We start from the raw sequence: 15090 nt of genomic DNA, 5'->3' as shown, positions 1-15090 counted from the left end.
AGGCCATACGACCTGAGATCTTATAAAAATCAGTTGGCTCCTATCTAGATCCAGTGAACTCCCGAAAGATGATAATTAAAAACCAGGGGAAATTGTGGTTATATTCGTAATAATATGTTGAATTATTCTATCTTACTTTAAGTTATTTCTATTGTACGAGTAATTGTTATATATTTCATTATTTCTGGATTATTAACAATCAAGAAGTTGCTAAGAATTAAGTATATTTTATTCGTGTGATAAAATACAATAAATTGAAGGTGAGGATACTATTCCCCCCCTTTTTTTTCTAGTGGCGTTGATGCTAAAAAACGTTACTAGGAATGAAGGAGGAGTATATACATTAGTACTAGCACTCAATTATATAAATGTACTAGCTTAGAACTTGGCTGTTAAGATTACTTAGGGGCAACAGAGGGAAGAGGAACAGCGCCCTGGAATAAATCCCTCTATGAAAAGGAAGCTTCGACGTTTGTTTACCTTAACCCCTTTCTGCATGATTTTTTTTCTTTTAGCGAAAAAAGTAATCAGTATTGGAAATCCTCATATGGGAACTTGAAAAATGAATTAAAACTTGAATTTTAGATGTTTCGCTTAATTCCGACGAGAAATAAGTAAGTGCCATATATGACACACTTACAACTCACAAAGAGCGTGCCAGATGACACCAAAATCTCTTATTCATACACGTCAATATCTCACACAGCAGATAAAACAGTCATTTGATGCCTTTGATAAATCACAAAAAAAAAAGCTAATTTGAAAAAAGGGTATGTGCCATATATGGCACGGCATGCGGTAAGGGGTTAATGGTATCTTCCTCAGGTTCCTTTTCCCTTTGTAATTTGCAGGTCATGGGCGATGAGGGCCTTTCAACTGGCATCTTCTCTGGCCCGGTAAATTCCCGAAAGATGTCCTATTTTGTAAAATCACGCTCATAATTATTTTACTATAATAGTTATTTTATTTTCAGTGCTGCGAACAGATCGTAGATAAAAACGCAGTGTACTACCACTTACAACAGTCTGGAATAAATAATATTGTATAAAAAGAAATATAGTCATCAACTAAGCAAGCTTTCTCAGAAAGTTAAAATATTTAAATATCCAAGGTTCAAACTCTTTTTTATTTTAAAGAAAAGTTAAAACAGTCATTTTTTTTAAATATATCATTTTCAGAAGAGTGTAAATTAAAGTTTTATTTAATTTTCATTTAAATGAATTAATCAAAGGAATTACCTCTGGTGCCTAGGGTCCCTGGTTCGATCCCCGACCAAGTAAGTTTGTGGTAGACAATATCGTGTTCGACTTTCCTTTCCTCCTGCTTTCTCATTTCACCAATTCTTCAATTATCATTCTATGCGTTAATCATCGTCTCCCTTAGCCTAACGGGCATGATCGTGGGACGATAAACTAAACAATTTCATTTAATTTTCAGTTCAATGTGCAATGTGAGAAAATAATTCCGTTCAGACATAATTCTTAGATAGGCGGACTCCCAATAGAATTTTCAGATAAGTTCTGACTTTAAAGTTAGGTATAAAGAAGGCAAAAAGTAAGCCTTGACAGCAGTGAATAGAGAAATCGTCACCGGAAATTCAGAGGTGTTAGGGAGCACCAACTCCATGATTCCTCATATTCGAAATAGCGCGTACTGCTGTATAGGTACTGTTTCACGGTATATTTTACATTTTTCTGTACGTATAACTGTGCTGAAATGTTCATTTTTGGATGGAATACATCATTTCTGTATGTGTTACTCTGTTTACACTTATATGGACCAACACACCACGGTTTCTTGTCTTCGAAATAACGCGTGTTGCAATGTAGTTTTTCACGCTTTTGGACGACCCTAGCTCTGAAAGTGAGCACTTTTCGCCATAAGTCCATATAAGCTTATTATCTTGGTGTCAGAAATCACCTCACAAACGTTGTCAGTTTGAACTCCCCCACCCCCATATATATATGGAGAGGGAGAAAGAGAGAGTAAGATAGTAGATATAGATATTGTAATAAGCTTGATAATGAACATTTTTATTGAGTTTAACAAATGTAACAAGCAACATGACTATTTATATATGGTACTCAAAGAGATTATTAATGAAAGTCAATAATTATGGAAGAATTGATGAAATGAGAATTACGTGTACATTTTCAGAACACGTAGTTCCAACAGTATGCAACATTGTACCACTACACTTCACTGTTATGTTTAGTGATAATAGTGGATTTTAAATCTGGGCACTGCACACTTGTATATGGTACTATTTCAAACAAAATATTTTTATGATGAGTTGGCAACACTGCTTCACCTATGGCAACACTGTTTGTGGTTTTCTATAGGGTATTTTGTTCTCATTATACTGTGCAACTTTTGATTGGTTTAACGGTTTTCAAGATATTTACCTTAAACGTACATAATTCCATGATATAATTTTTTGGATATTCAAATTTTGAAGCCCCGTCAAGTGAACTTTGTGGTAGACAAACACCGGTGGGTTTTCTCAGGGTTCTCCCGTTTCCTCCCGCTTTTTTCATTCCACCGTTTCATTCATTTCTCATCATCACCGTCTCCTTCAGCCTTGCCGGTATAACCATGGGACGTAAAACTCAAAGATTTCGTTTCATTTTTTCAAATTTTGAATCCCCGTAGCTCCTACCCTTCTAGTCCATAGCACCTTAAAGTTTGCTCATTTTCATTTCTCATGATGTGTTGTGTGGTAATCAGATTTGAGCGACAACTTGTGGGACCTCCCTGTATTAGTATGAATGATCGATATTTGTAAAGAAAATTATATATTTTCTGGTACAGGCACAGGAACCACATTCTGATAGTTTAGCATACTCCTCACAAAAATGCGAAATCAGGAACAAAAAAAAAAAAAAAAAAAAAAAAAAATCCCTGTAAACCGATCTGCCTTGGTTGCTCTTTATGTCCAAGAATATTATCCCAAACGTAATCAGTGGAATATTTACTGGGTTTGGGGCTTTCAGGCTGAAGCCCACCCAAATTGCATAATATCTTTTTTTTTTTTTCAGAAATCTGATGTTAATTTCTATGCGTATAAGCTTCAAGACCCCCCTCAGCAAAGTCCAATGATTTCTAAAAATGAAACCTTTTCTGAGTGAAGCCCCTCTCAAACTATTTTTCTGGATCCGCCACTGTACGTAATTTATTTTTCAACAAGAAATCCACTTCGACATCTACCTAAATAGGAAATTTGCCTAAAATTAGAAGGCAGAAGGTACTAGCAGTAGTAATTTCCTATTTAAAGGCTTACTTTGGACCAGTGCAAAGTAACCCCGATTAGGGACTGAAACCGCCTTCTCTCAGTATTATTCTTTCTATGATTTCAAAACGTCTTACACTTCAATTTCAACTATTGCTTCAAAGTCCCATTATACACTGTAGTATTCTACGAAACTGACTTAACTTTGACGGAAATTCTTGTAGGTGATATCTTTCAAATTTCGTCGGCCTTTACAGTGACTGCTTTCCATATCTCTACAAACCCTACGGGTAATTAGAACTGATGCTAACCGCCAGCATTATAGCCAAAATACAGTTAGATGTTCTATCTTATAAAGGAGGCAGTTGAAACTCTGTTTATAGTTCATGCTTTTACTGACAGAGGACTGTGCAACTGTTTTCATATTTTGTGCAAAGTAACCCCGTGTTACGGTACGGTATAAATTGCTAGACACTTTTCCTAAATTTCGACCCCGATGCGTATTACCTATGACTATAAAGATACCGATGTGTTTTTACCGCTAAAATTTTTGGTGTTAGCAACAGTGAAATCTTTGTTTCTGCCGGCTTAATAGCTCATAACTTCTATTCAACTTAATTAACTGCACACAAGCTGATGATACGAGTTTTCTGTTTTATTTGTTTTTGATTTAAATTTTCATTGCAATTTTCATTAATGATTATATGTATTTCTATTTTTAAAATAAATTATTTCATGTACAAATTCGGGTATGAAGAACAGGCAATTTGCACATTTTCTGCAAGTGTGTCCCGCTTTAGACTGAATTTTACAGCAAGGCAACCGTATGTCTTTATTGTAAAATTCTTATATATTTTAAGGAAAAAGATAAAACCGTAAATCCACAAAGAATTCCACAAAAGAGGAAGGTGAAAATGCATATTATGAAAATGCGATCTTTTACTTACTCCGTTAACCATAGTAAGGATAATGTGAGACAATTCCTCTTCACCGTTGCCCTTTTTATTTAGGTTCTGATACAATTTATCGTCTACGAACACAGCCAATTCCACTACCTTGTTACTTAGTTCACCGACAACCTCTCCTTCAAGCATGGAAGACATAACATCATCCAGCACTGGTGAAGTCCAATTTGACAGCGTTAATTCCTCGGAACCTGCAAGGATATAAGTGCGTTGTAAAGAGCATTGTAACAAGCAAAAAAGAAAATCCAACTTTAGTTTTATCTAATATTGATTTGTACGAGTAGTGTTGTGTGCTTTCCAGGCAGCTAGAAAAGATTAAAAAACATAGTTCAACTTTAATCTAAACATCCACAAATCCTTCACAACATTGAAAAACTTTATTCTATCGTGTCGGTGCCATAATTTTTTTTTAAATCTTATTTATGATACTTATCTGATAGTTTATATGAATTACTCTTTTAAAAAATTGCAAAAATTTAGAAATGTATTTCTTAAAATTCAGGTACAGCTAGCCATTCCGTGACATACTGGTATCTACTTGGTGTTTCCAACAACCTTTAAGTTTGGAGGTCAGAGCAGTATTTTGCGTTACAATAGTTCAGATGCTCTCCGTTTGGTGTCTCTGTAGTCAGTATGAGTGAGGTTGAGATTTAAAATGCTCGTTTTATTTGCTTTTCTGAAGCGGTGTAAAGTGCAAATTTTAATGAAAATTATGTACTATTGAATATTCGTTTTGTTTACGTTCTATACGGAAGTGCTTCACGTATATTATAAGACGCTGAAGAATCTCATTGTTCCCTAGAAACTCAAAATATGAGAAAAGTGTATGACACAAGCCTTTGTAAACAAAGACAAATTCTGATACTGCGAAGTGAGGGCTACTCAAATAGACAAATTGCCAAAATTCTAGGTAAATATCATACTATCTTTGGTAGAATAATACAGAAGCAAGGGGAGCATGGTATGTCTTCTTAATGAGAACGGTGTGGCAGAAAATGAAAGATGCGAGATTGGATCAAGAGGTTTTTCGCTGGGCTGTATCAGACAGAGCTTCCAGGACTATGAAATGCAGCAATTATTTATTCTAATGCAGGTTACAACATAAGCTGGATGACTGTTGTCAGACGGATTTAATAAAAATAGGGTTACATAAGAAAACTCTAAGATAAAACCCACTTTTAACTGATAAACATCTAAACTCAAGAAGAGAGTTCGTCAGTAGACACGGTGCATGGAGTGATGAACAGTGGTGGCACGTAATTTTCTTGGATGAGGAGAAGTTTATGATCGTTGAAAATGACAGTGGAATGAAATTTTGGATGAGAAAAAGAGAAAATGTGAAGCCAAAGTACGTTTCCAAAAGAAGGAAATTTGATGAAAGTGGCATGTTGTGCGGATGCTTTACTTCAAATGGAGTGGGATGAATTAAAATCTGGAATAAACAAATTAATGCAGCATATTACGTTGACATCCTGAACCGAAAGTTACTACAACCATCTGTTGACTATTTCTCAGACCGTAATTCGAGTTGATTTATTTTCCAAGACGACAATGCGCCGTGTCACATAGCACGGAGTATAGCGGACTGGTTCCAAAGTATGAATTTCCAAAGATTATTGTGGCCACCAAACTCTCCAGATATAAATCCTATATTGATTCGGTAGCATATTATGTCACAAAAATGACATATTATGTCATAAAAAGGACATGGGAAGACATATCAGTCTAGGAGAGAAATCACTGAGGAACTGGTTCGAATCTGGCACCTCGAAGTATATATTACATTAAGTGAAACACTTGTAAAAATCATATCACGTTAATTTGCAGCATTAAGAGCTGCCCGTGGCGTTCTAACAAAAGACTGAAGTGTCATAAAGATTGTAGTGTAAACAATTTTCTTTTTTCATTTACTTTCAATGATTTACCTACCGTTTAGCGATAAACTTTGCACAAAGAGTGGGGTACTAACAAATATGCATTAAATTTAGTTTCTGGATTATAAGGTCTTTTGATGTATAAATCTCAGTGTTTTCAAGTAATGTTCATATATGTACTACAGTAGCACAACATAAACATTAGAGAAGTATTAAAAGATCAGTTGAACAATGTGTGACCAACGAGGTGTATAAAATAGGGCTGAAACTAACAACATAACAGTTTTTCCAAAGTGGTACTATTTTTTGTGACAGACTGTACACATATATAATATATATAGCAAAATTATGAAGAATAAAGCTTGTAGAGAAAGAATTTCAAACGAACAAAAGAGAAAAGCATGCAAATAGAATGAAGGAGCACGGATATTGGAATTTCAATGGACTCTACAGCATTTAACGCAAATCATTCGTGCTTTTGGTTCAATATGTCACCCGAGATAATAAATAAAGTTGTTGTTGAACTTAGTTTTATAGACGAATTGAACTGTGTGAATCCGTAATGATTTGTCGCCAACAACAGTATGCCTCAAGAATTATGCTAGGATTCATTCTGAAGAAGTTAGAAAGGTAAGAAGAGGTAGTGACTAATTTAGGTAAATGTTAAGATATACGGCAGTTTATAAGATGGAAACGTAAATACTGTATAAGGATAGGAAATTATAAGGTGTGGTCAAATTATACCAGTTCGGCACCTCTGTTAGGAACATTGATAACATAGGATTGCATTGTTGTAGTGGTATGTAATGGCGTATATACTTGTGGCATTAGTATAGGAATCATTGCGAAACGTTTCCTTTCTGTACAGGAATAAAGTTTGATCTATGGCATTCACCATCCAAAATTCGCCCAAGTCGAATCAGCGAGTAGATATCCAGTTTCTGAGTGCAGGAGGATATCAACTAGCTGAGGTGTCCCGTCGGATGGAGGAAGTCTATAGCGATGCATGTGTATTGAAGCAACCATCGCGAATTGGGCACGAATGTTTTGCATAGGTCGAACTACAAATGATCTTCCCCATTCTGGCCGGGAGCGTGTTGTTGTCACAGATCACAACTGTACTGCAATGGATGATTGCGTTCCTTCGCAACAATAGACGTGTAAGCACTCGAACGATAGCCACGGAACTGAATATGAGCTATGAAACAGCACAAACAATAGTTAAGAACCTGGGATACCATAAACTATGTGGACAGTAATGTGCCACGGATGTTTACAGAGACAAAAACCGAGACATATGGGCACGTCTTTACATTTGATGCGTTACCGCACAGAAGAATATCACTTTCTCTTGTGGATTGTGGCAGCGGATGAATCACCGAGTAATCATGGTAATACCACTTTGAACCGAGTTCCAAATCCACAAGCATACAATGGAAGCACCCATCGTTACGACACCCCAAGAAGTTCAAGTTCCAGGAAGTAAAAAAGAATATTCTTTCCCAATACACGTCGGCCGTCTTAGATATATATGAATCTCCATCTGACGGAACACCTCAGCCGGTTGACATCCCTCGGCAATCAGAAACTGGATGACTGTTCACTAGGGTGGAGCGAAAAAATCAAATTTTGGAATATCGAATTCTAATAAGGCTCAAAAGTTGCATATTAGCATGCTAATCAATGGGAAAATAATAATAATAATAAAAAATCGCACTTGGGAGTTTCAGTACGCGCAAACGCCCTAAAATTTTTAAAAAATGACGAAAAACACTAAAATTTACCTTTAGGCAAGAAATATACAGATTCCTTTTTTTACATTTCTATAGCGCCCAAGTACTTTATTTTAGTTGTGTGAGGCCATCTTTGTTAATAATTCGTTAATGCGAGTTATTTTATACTTTTAATTTCATAATGATTTTGCAGCTCTTCGCCCATTTCTCTACGTTTTTTCTTTTCCTTGAAATGACCCAGAACTCACCACGAGGAAGGTGGCTGCAATTCGAGTTCCACCCACACCCTACACAACTCTTTAATCAATTAGGGTATGCTAAATTATGTTGATTTAGTCAAAGGAGTTGTCTTAATTTCAGATTTTTTAAATTAAATTTTGGCATTGTGAGCTCTATAGCCATCTCTGTTTTCTTGTCCGTACACTTTATCTGCAGACTCTGTAACAAGCTTGATACATCTTTCAACTTCCTGAGTATGGCATGGAAAATTTAAGAAGACAAATTCACGAGCAGATTTGTCGTGCATAAATGATAAGATAGTTTATGTTGTCAAGTTTTCGAGCACTGGAGGAGGCGACAGCTTACATTTTCTCCAATCTATCAGCTCGTTGTAGTGCGTGGCATCAAAATTTATTGAAGGTGCCATAAAAGTTCTAACAGAACAATTAAGACAAGGCAGTGTGCTGCAAATGTGGCTATAAGAAATCCTGGACCTCTCAGTGACTTCCGATAGCTGAAATGCGCAAACCGGGCCTTACGGTTGTACGTTTCTCAAACAAATCCTACAAATGAACTCAAAGTGCTTGTAAACTACATTATAAAGACATATGCTCCTGTCTGATTCGACATAGAGAGATATCAGTCAGTGAAATATGAACCTTAAAACATTTTGAAGGTAGTTCAAACAATTAGACCTTTGCCAAACAACATTAAAAAAATCGTCGATCATGTGATTGAGAGAAATGCATTCTTCTGCTATCGAGATAACATATTGTTGGCTATGACAGTGAATGAGAGACAACACGTACGAGAGTTTGGTTCCAGAAATCAAGATCCGAAGGGGAAATCTGTTAGAACTTTTGTGGCACCTTCAATAAATTTTGATGCCACAGTCTACAGTGAGCTGATAAAAGAAACTGTAAGCTGTCGTGTAGCCTCTGTGGTTAGGTGGATAGAGCGGCGGACTCGTAGATATTTTAGAGCTCATCCGTGGCTAAGCGGTTAGCGTACGCGCCTTTGGCGTGGGAGACCCGGGTTCGATTCCCGGCGGGAGCTCATGTGGTTCGGATTCCACGTTAATCAGTAGGTCCACGTCTCATATAGCCTCGCTGCTGAAAGGGACGCTAAACTAAAATCAACTCAACTGTAAGCTGTCGCCCCTATCAGTGCTCGAAAGCTTGACACACAAACTATCTTATCACTTGTGTATGACAAACCTACTCATGAGATAGACTTCTTAAATTTTCTATCCCATACTCTGGAAGTTGAAAATTGTATCGAACTTGTCACAGAGTCTGCAGGAAAAGCGTGCGGACAAGAAACAGAGATGGCTACATTAGAGCAACTTTGCTCTCAATACTCACAATGCCAAAATTTATTTTTTTAAAAATCTGAATTTAAGACAAAATCTTTGATTAAATTAACATAACTTAGCACACTCTAATTGATTGGAGAGTTGTGTAGAGTGTGGGTGGAACTCGAATTGCAGCCACCTCCTCGTTGTGAATTCTGGGCCATTTCAAGGAAAAAAGTAGAGAAATGGGCGAAGAGCTACAAAATCATTATGAAAATAAAATGCATCAAATCACACACATTAACGAATTATTAACAAACATGACCTCACACAACTACAATAAAGTACTTGGGCGCTATAGAAATGAAAAAAGTAATTCATATATTTCTTGCGTAAAGGTAATTTTTATTTATTTATTTTTTCAAACTTTAGGCCGTTTGTGCAAACTGGAGCTCCAAAGTGTGATTATTTTCGTTATTTTTCCATTGATCAGCACACAAATACGCAACTTTAGAGCCCTATTAGAATTCGATACTCAAAAAATCTTATTTTTTCGCATAAAGGTATTTTTTTTCTTTGTCATTTTTTTCAAACTTTAGGTCGTTTGCGCGAACTGAAGATCCAAAGTGTGAATTTTTTCGTTATTTTTCCATTGATTAGCATGCAAATACGCAACTTTTGAGCCCTATTAAAATTTGATTTTTTCGCTTCACCCTACTGTTCACTGAGAAAACTTGGATGGATTTGGAATAGTGAATGCCATGGTTCAGATCTTATTCCTGCAAATACAGGAGATTTTCATCATGAATACTATACTAATGCCACTAGTTTACTACATATAGCTCACAGATGACGAGAAGAACCCCAGCAGAAGTAGTGTGACGTAGGTATGGGCTCACTCACTTTTCGCACGGGAGTTTCAAATGACACCACGGAATAGCACACAGATAACTTTACCCGGAGTAACAGACGACATCTAAGTATAGACCACACCTCAAAAACCGAAAATGAACTTGACCGTATCGTTGATTTTTCCCCGCTACCCCTGTTTTAGGGTTCTTCTCGTCATCTGTGAGCTGTACCATTACAACAATACAATCTATGCCATCAATTGATCCTACCAGAGACGCCGAATGGATTTCATTTCATCACCTCTTATATAGGAAGTGTAATAAGTGCGGTTTAATTAGGTCATCTTGTATTACAGACTAAGATCCACTGTTTTCATGTAAAAAAAAAATCTACAAGAAGAATACGCTAATTAGAAAACAAAAGTACTTACTGGAGACATGACATTCTCCGCCATGAGGATCATATTCCATGATGATGTGCAATTCAGAAACGTCCCGTTTTCCGCGAAGTTTTGCAGGAGCTGGGTGGACAAGAAAATTTCCCTCAGGAGTGGATAGTAATCCTCGCTGAATATAAATAATAAGGAATTACTATAATAAAGAATTAAATTTGTAATAGAATATCAATATACGGCTTAATTATATTCAATTAAACCTGCGGGAAATATATATATGGATACAGAATCGATGGATGTTTTTACGTTATGTGTCAAACTAAATGAATCTCTATTAAATCGTGTAAAAAAGTAGCAACATGCAATATTCTCAGAATTTCTCAATTGTTTTTGTTTTTAAATTTCTTACATGCAACAAGAAATTCTAATGGATTTTCTTGCTAATTCTACAATAATAATAATAATAATAATAATAATAATAATAATAATAATAATAATAATAATAATAATAATAATAATAATAATAATAATAATAATAATAATGTAAGTAGAAGAACAAGAAAAAATCTCAATTACCTCCCACTACAAATCTAACACTACTTGACACTTCATGTAACATTATACAAGACATGTATATACAAAGCTTATCATGGATGTTCTAAATCGAAAATCATAATGGCGTCAAATTCCAATTAAACATAAATGCAAGCACCTTTTAGCAAATGTTAGAAATCAAATTAATTCGGTGATCTGAGTATTCGATAATACGCGTATATCTGCTTTATTGATTATCCATAGAAAACTGAATTGTTGGCTTTCCTCGAATTATAAACACTTACACTGTAATAATTTAAAAATAAGAAAATCCTTCCCTATGAAACCTATATCTGTGCAAAACCTAATGCATAAGAGTACTTACAATTCCAGTGCCATCGCAATTGTCAACGGCAGCAAAGCCTCCACTCAAAATGTTTCCCTGGAAAAAGCAATCTTTGTTTGCTATATTTATTTCTTTATCCAAAATTCCGTTGTCACCAATGATTTCAAAAGTCAAGTGCGGAGGTATCAACACATGATTTTTTACCAGCTCCAATTCTAAAGGTTTATCTTCCCTATCTAAGCGAACTACCAGATCAACATCTTTGATTGATCTCTTATGGCGGGATTCCTCAATTAAATCTGCGGTTTCAGCTCCCACATCTGAAATTAATAAGAAAAAAAGCTATTGGGATCTGGTTTTATTAATCTACTTTAAATATTACGTACACAGTTTTGAGTGTTTCTACAGGGTGGTCAGAAAGCCTCTTTATACCTGCACTTATTTATCTCTACATTAATAATACTTGCAGTTAGTTGTCCAAACCGTCCTCATGTGCACCTCCATTATTCCTGTACAGCGTGATACGCCTCCATGTTCTCCTACTCATCCGCCTTAACAGCTGGGGCAACATAAGCTGGAAGGCTTTAAACATTTACTTGCAGAGCAGCATACCGATTCTTCCTGGTATTGATGGTACCTCAATACCTGTGTGATTTGATGGTACCTCACAAGGCATTGTCTGGTTATGTAAAGTCCGAACTTCGAGGTGGTCAAAGATAAGGTGCTGATGAATTTGGGGGCCCATGTCCTATCTATTAGCCAGGGAAAGGTACGTTCAGGCGTTCGCTAACAGCAAGTGAGAAGTGGGCGGGAGCTCCATCGTGTTGGTAAACAACTATGTTTTTAATGCCCACATTCTGCAGCTGTGGAAGAAGCCAATCATTCAACATCTCCAGATAAGTAACCTGGGTCACGGAACCCCAAAGAAGTATGGACCAAAGATGTATTGTTCAGTCATTTCCGCCCAAAGCATGACGTGCGGAGGATTGTTCTCAATTCCTTGATGATATATATGGGTCCCACGAACTCCAACAAATATCACATTCATCAGAGAAAAGAACAACTTATGAGCTGGAGTTGTGAGGAAGGCCTCCAACAAGATCTGCATGATTCTGCCGGCATCTTAAATCATTGTCGGTTTGTTCATTGATAGTCATTGGCTGGAATATATGAGGCTTAACTCAATTTTCACAAGTAGCTGCATTGTGTTCCTTGCAATTCTAAGTTCTACAGAACGCTTTTTGGTCGACTTGCAGAGTGAACGCATCAGTGACGCGATAACTTCTAGCACATATTACCTTTTGGGTTGATGGACGACCAGAACGAGGCCATTCAAAACACTTCCCAGGCGAAAAGCTTTCTTCTTCCAAGTCTAACGACTTAGTGGTTCCTTACCGAACCGTTCACGAAACCTATCCGTTATCTGCGGCGTATTTTCGTTGTTATGCTTCCATTCATAGACCCACATATTTGCCAGTAAGAATTCCTCCAAAGTGAAGTCACTGGTATCTGACATTGTTATTCACCAAACAAGGAAAGGCGAAACAATGAACTTACAGACAAATGACAGACGTTATTCTCCTCCCTCTGCGAGCGATCACGTGGCAGTTACGCGACAATTACGTGGTAATTCACGTAAGGAGCATTGTTCCCATATCAGTGGTCAGGATACAGCGTTGCCAATGTGTGTGTCATTGCACAAAATGTGTGCAATTTTGACCTGTTTGTGCATTTTGTGTGTAATGCCGATCTGTGTGCATTTTGTGTGTAATTTGGCACAACTAAAAATTTTGATCATTAATGACTTTTACGAAGTTCCTTTCATTCAAATATTCATTATTTCCACCATTTTTTTTTCCTGAAATCAATCGGTAACACGACTGATTTAAACGCAAGAGAAACTGGTTCAAACCCGGGTTCAAGCTAAAAATCTTGTGGGTGCGCCGCAACCACAAGATTATTTATCTGGTGCCGGAGCCCTGGAGCAACCACGTAGTCGGCGAGCATGGTTTTGAAAGTAAAATGAAAGTGAAAATGGGAGGGAACGTTACGGTTTTACAATAATAATAATAATAATAATAATAATAATAATAATAATAATAATAATAATAATAATAATAATAATAAATCAAGCACTGAATCCCTGAACAATGGCTGGTCAATGTACACTCATTTCCAAAATGATTGTCGCATATCTATAACGGTCGTGTTGTGCGAATATAATTGGATAATAAACTCGCAAGGTACTTCTAGTACTGTTACTATGTGTATAATAGGGAAAGGTATATTTGTGCTAAATTTCATAGAAAAAAATATAAACACGAAAATTAGAATGAGTACATCAAAATGTTGCTAAATGGACAAGAAAAGTTTTTTTTCGTTGTATTGTTCTTATTTACAGATCTTTTGACATGAAATTTACCACATACATGTCTCTGCCGATTATACACATAGTAAGATTATTAAATGTACCCTGCAATATCATTATCCGAATATATTCGCACAACAAGCCTGTTATAGATATGCGACCGACAATCATTTTGGAAATGAGTGTGCGTATACGTATGTACGTCATTAGACATAATATACATATAGATAGGTAGTTATGTATTGTGTAATGTTGTGTGCACTGTCTTCCAGCTTGTGTGTAAAATTGTGCAATTTGTGAAGGTGTGTGTAATTTTGTTTGCCGTGTCTGGCAACACTGTCAGGATAGGAAGTAGAAATTTTTAATATCTTAACATCTTACGTTGTTACACGCATTGACCACATTGTACAGACTTTTGATAGTTGACGGAAAACTGATGATTCCTTTAAAACTCGATAAAGATATGAGAATATGATAACATCACACAGATGTTGCAGACAAAAATTAATAATAGTTCATTTTTACAGAGCATGTCGTGGGGTGGTGGAAATGTTTTGGCTACTAACAACATGACCAGAATTCAAATTGCATTATCCGAGCGACATTAGAAGGAAGAAAATATCATAATTCTAAAATAATTGTCGAGATATTGCATAATAAACTTACACGTTTCATAAATTCCGTCCGTATGTATATACAAAGAGCTAAATGCAAGACTATTCAACCAATGAAATTAAATTTCAAATTTAATATTTTTTGGGGGGGGGGGAGTGATGAATTCTTGAGAGGATTTTTCTAGTTTCTCCTTACATCCTCAAATAAGAGTAGTTTTCTGGCAAGCGTAAAAACAACCGATTAAAAAGGAAGTATGATAAACATACGTTTGATTTCAGAAATAAACTGAAATGGACAACATAATATAAATGAAGATAGTGAAGTACGTATCTTAAACTGAAAGTAAAACAAGTTTAAATTGTTTTGGTGTAAATAACGCACAATAAACAGTAGGTAATGATTAAAATTGCCGAAAGTAAAACCTTTCCTTGAAGCCGAAACTGGAAAGATTTGTGTGTATGGTGGGATGCAAATAACCACTCGCCCGGGCGAGTTGTTCATCGGTGCGGGCAAGTATTTAATATCATACCGAAGGTAAGTAAATGATTTGTATTGTGGAATGTAGGCTAGTAGCTTTTTTTCTTGGGCTAGTAAAATTTTGTTGCTTATTTGCATCCCTGGTTTAAGAGTATTTTCAACAGACGCTTCCTTGCATTCTATTCGTTTT

General features: G+C 36.1%; 1 protein-coding gene across 1 annotated transcript in view; it reads right to left on the bottom strand.

Moving 5' to 3' along the window:
- LOC145671452 (uncharacterized) overlaps positions 1–12956 on the bottom strand; it is a 94370-nt gene extending 81414 nt beyond the window's left edge. The window contains exons 1-4 of the mRNA XM_081740662.1: positions 12836–12956; positions 11480–11760; positions 10597–10732; positions 4177–4385 (exon numbers count right to left, since the gene is read on the bottom strand). Of these exons, the coding sequence (XP_081596788.1) occupies positions 4177–4385; positions 10597–10732; positions 11480–11760; positions 12836–12956 (747 nt within the window). The remainder of the gene's footprint in view (positions 1–4176; positions 4386–10596; positions 10733–11479; positions 11761–12835) is intronic.
- Between the last annotated feature and the right edge of the window lie 2134 nt (positions 12957–15090).

Source organism: Thermobia domestica, chromosome 1 (assembly GCF_964235325.1).
Source record: "Thermobia domestica chromosome 1, izTheDome1.hap1.1, whole genome shotgun sequence".
In the NCBI taxonomy this organism is placed as follows: domain Eukaryota; kingdom Metazoa; phylum Arthropoda; class Insecta; order Zygentoma; family Lepismatidae; genus Thermobia; species Thermobia domestica.
The sequence above is the reverse complement of the archived record's forward strand: the minus strand, read 5'-3'. Positions and strand labels throughout refer to the sequence as shown.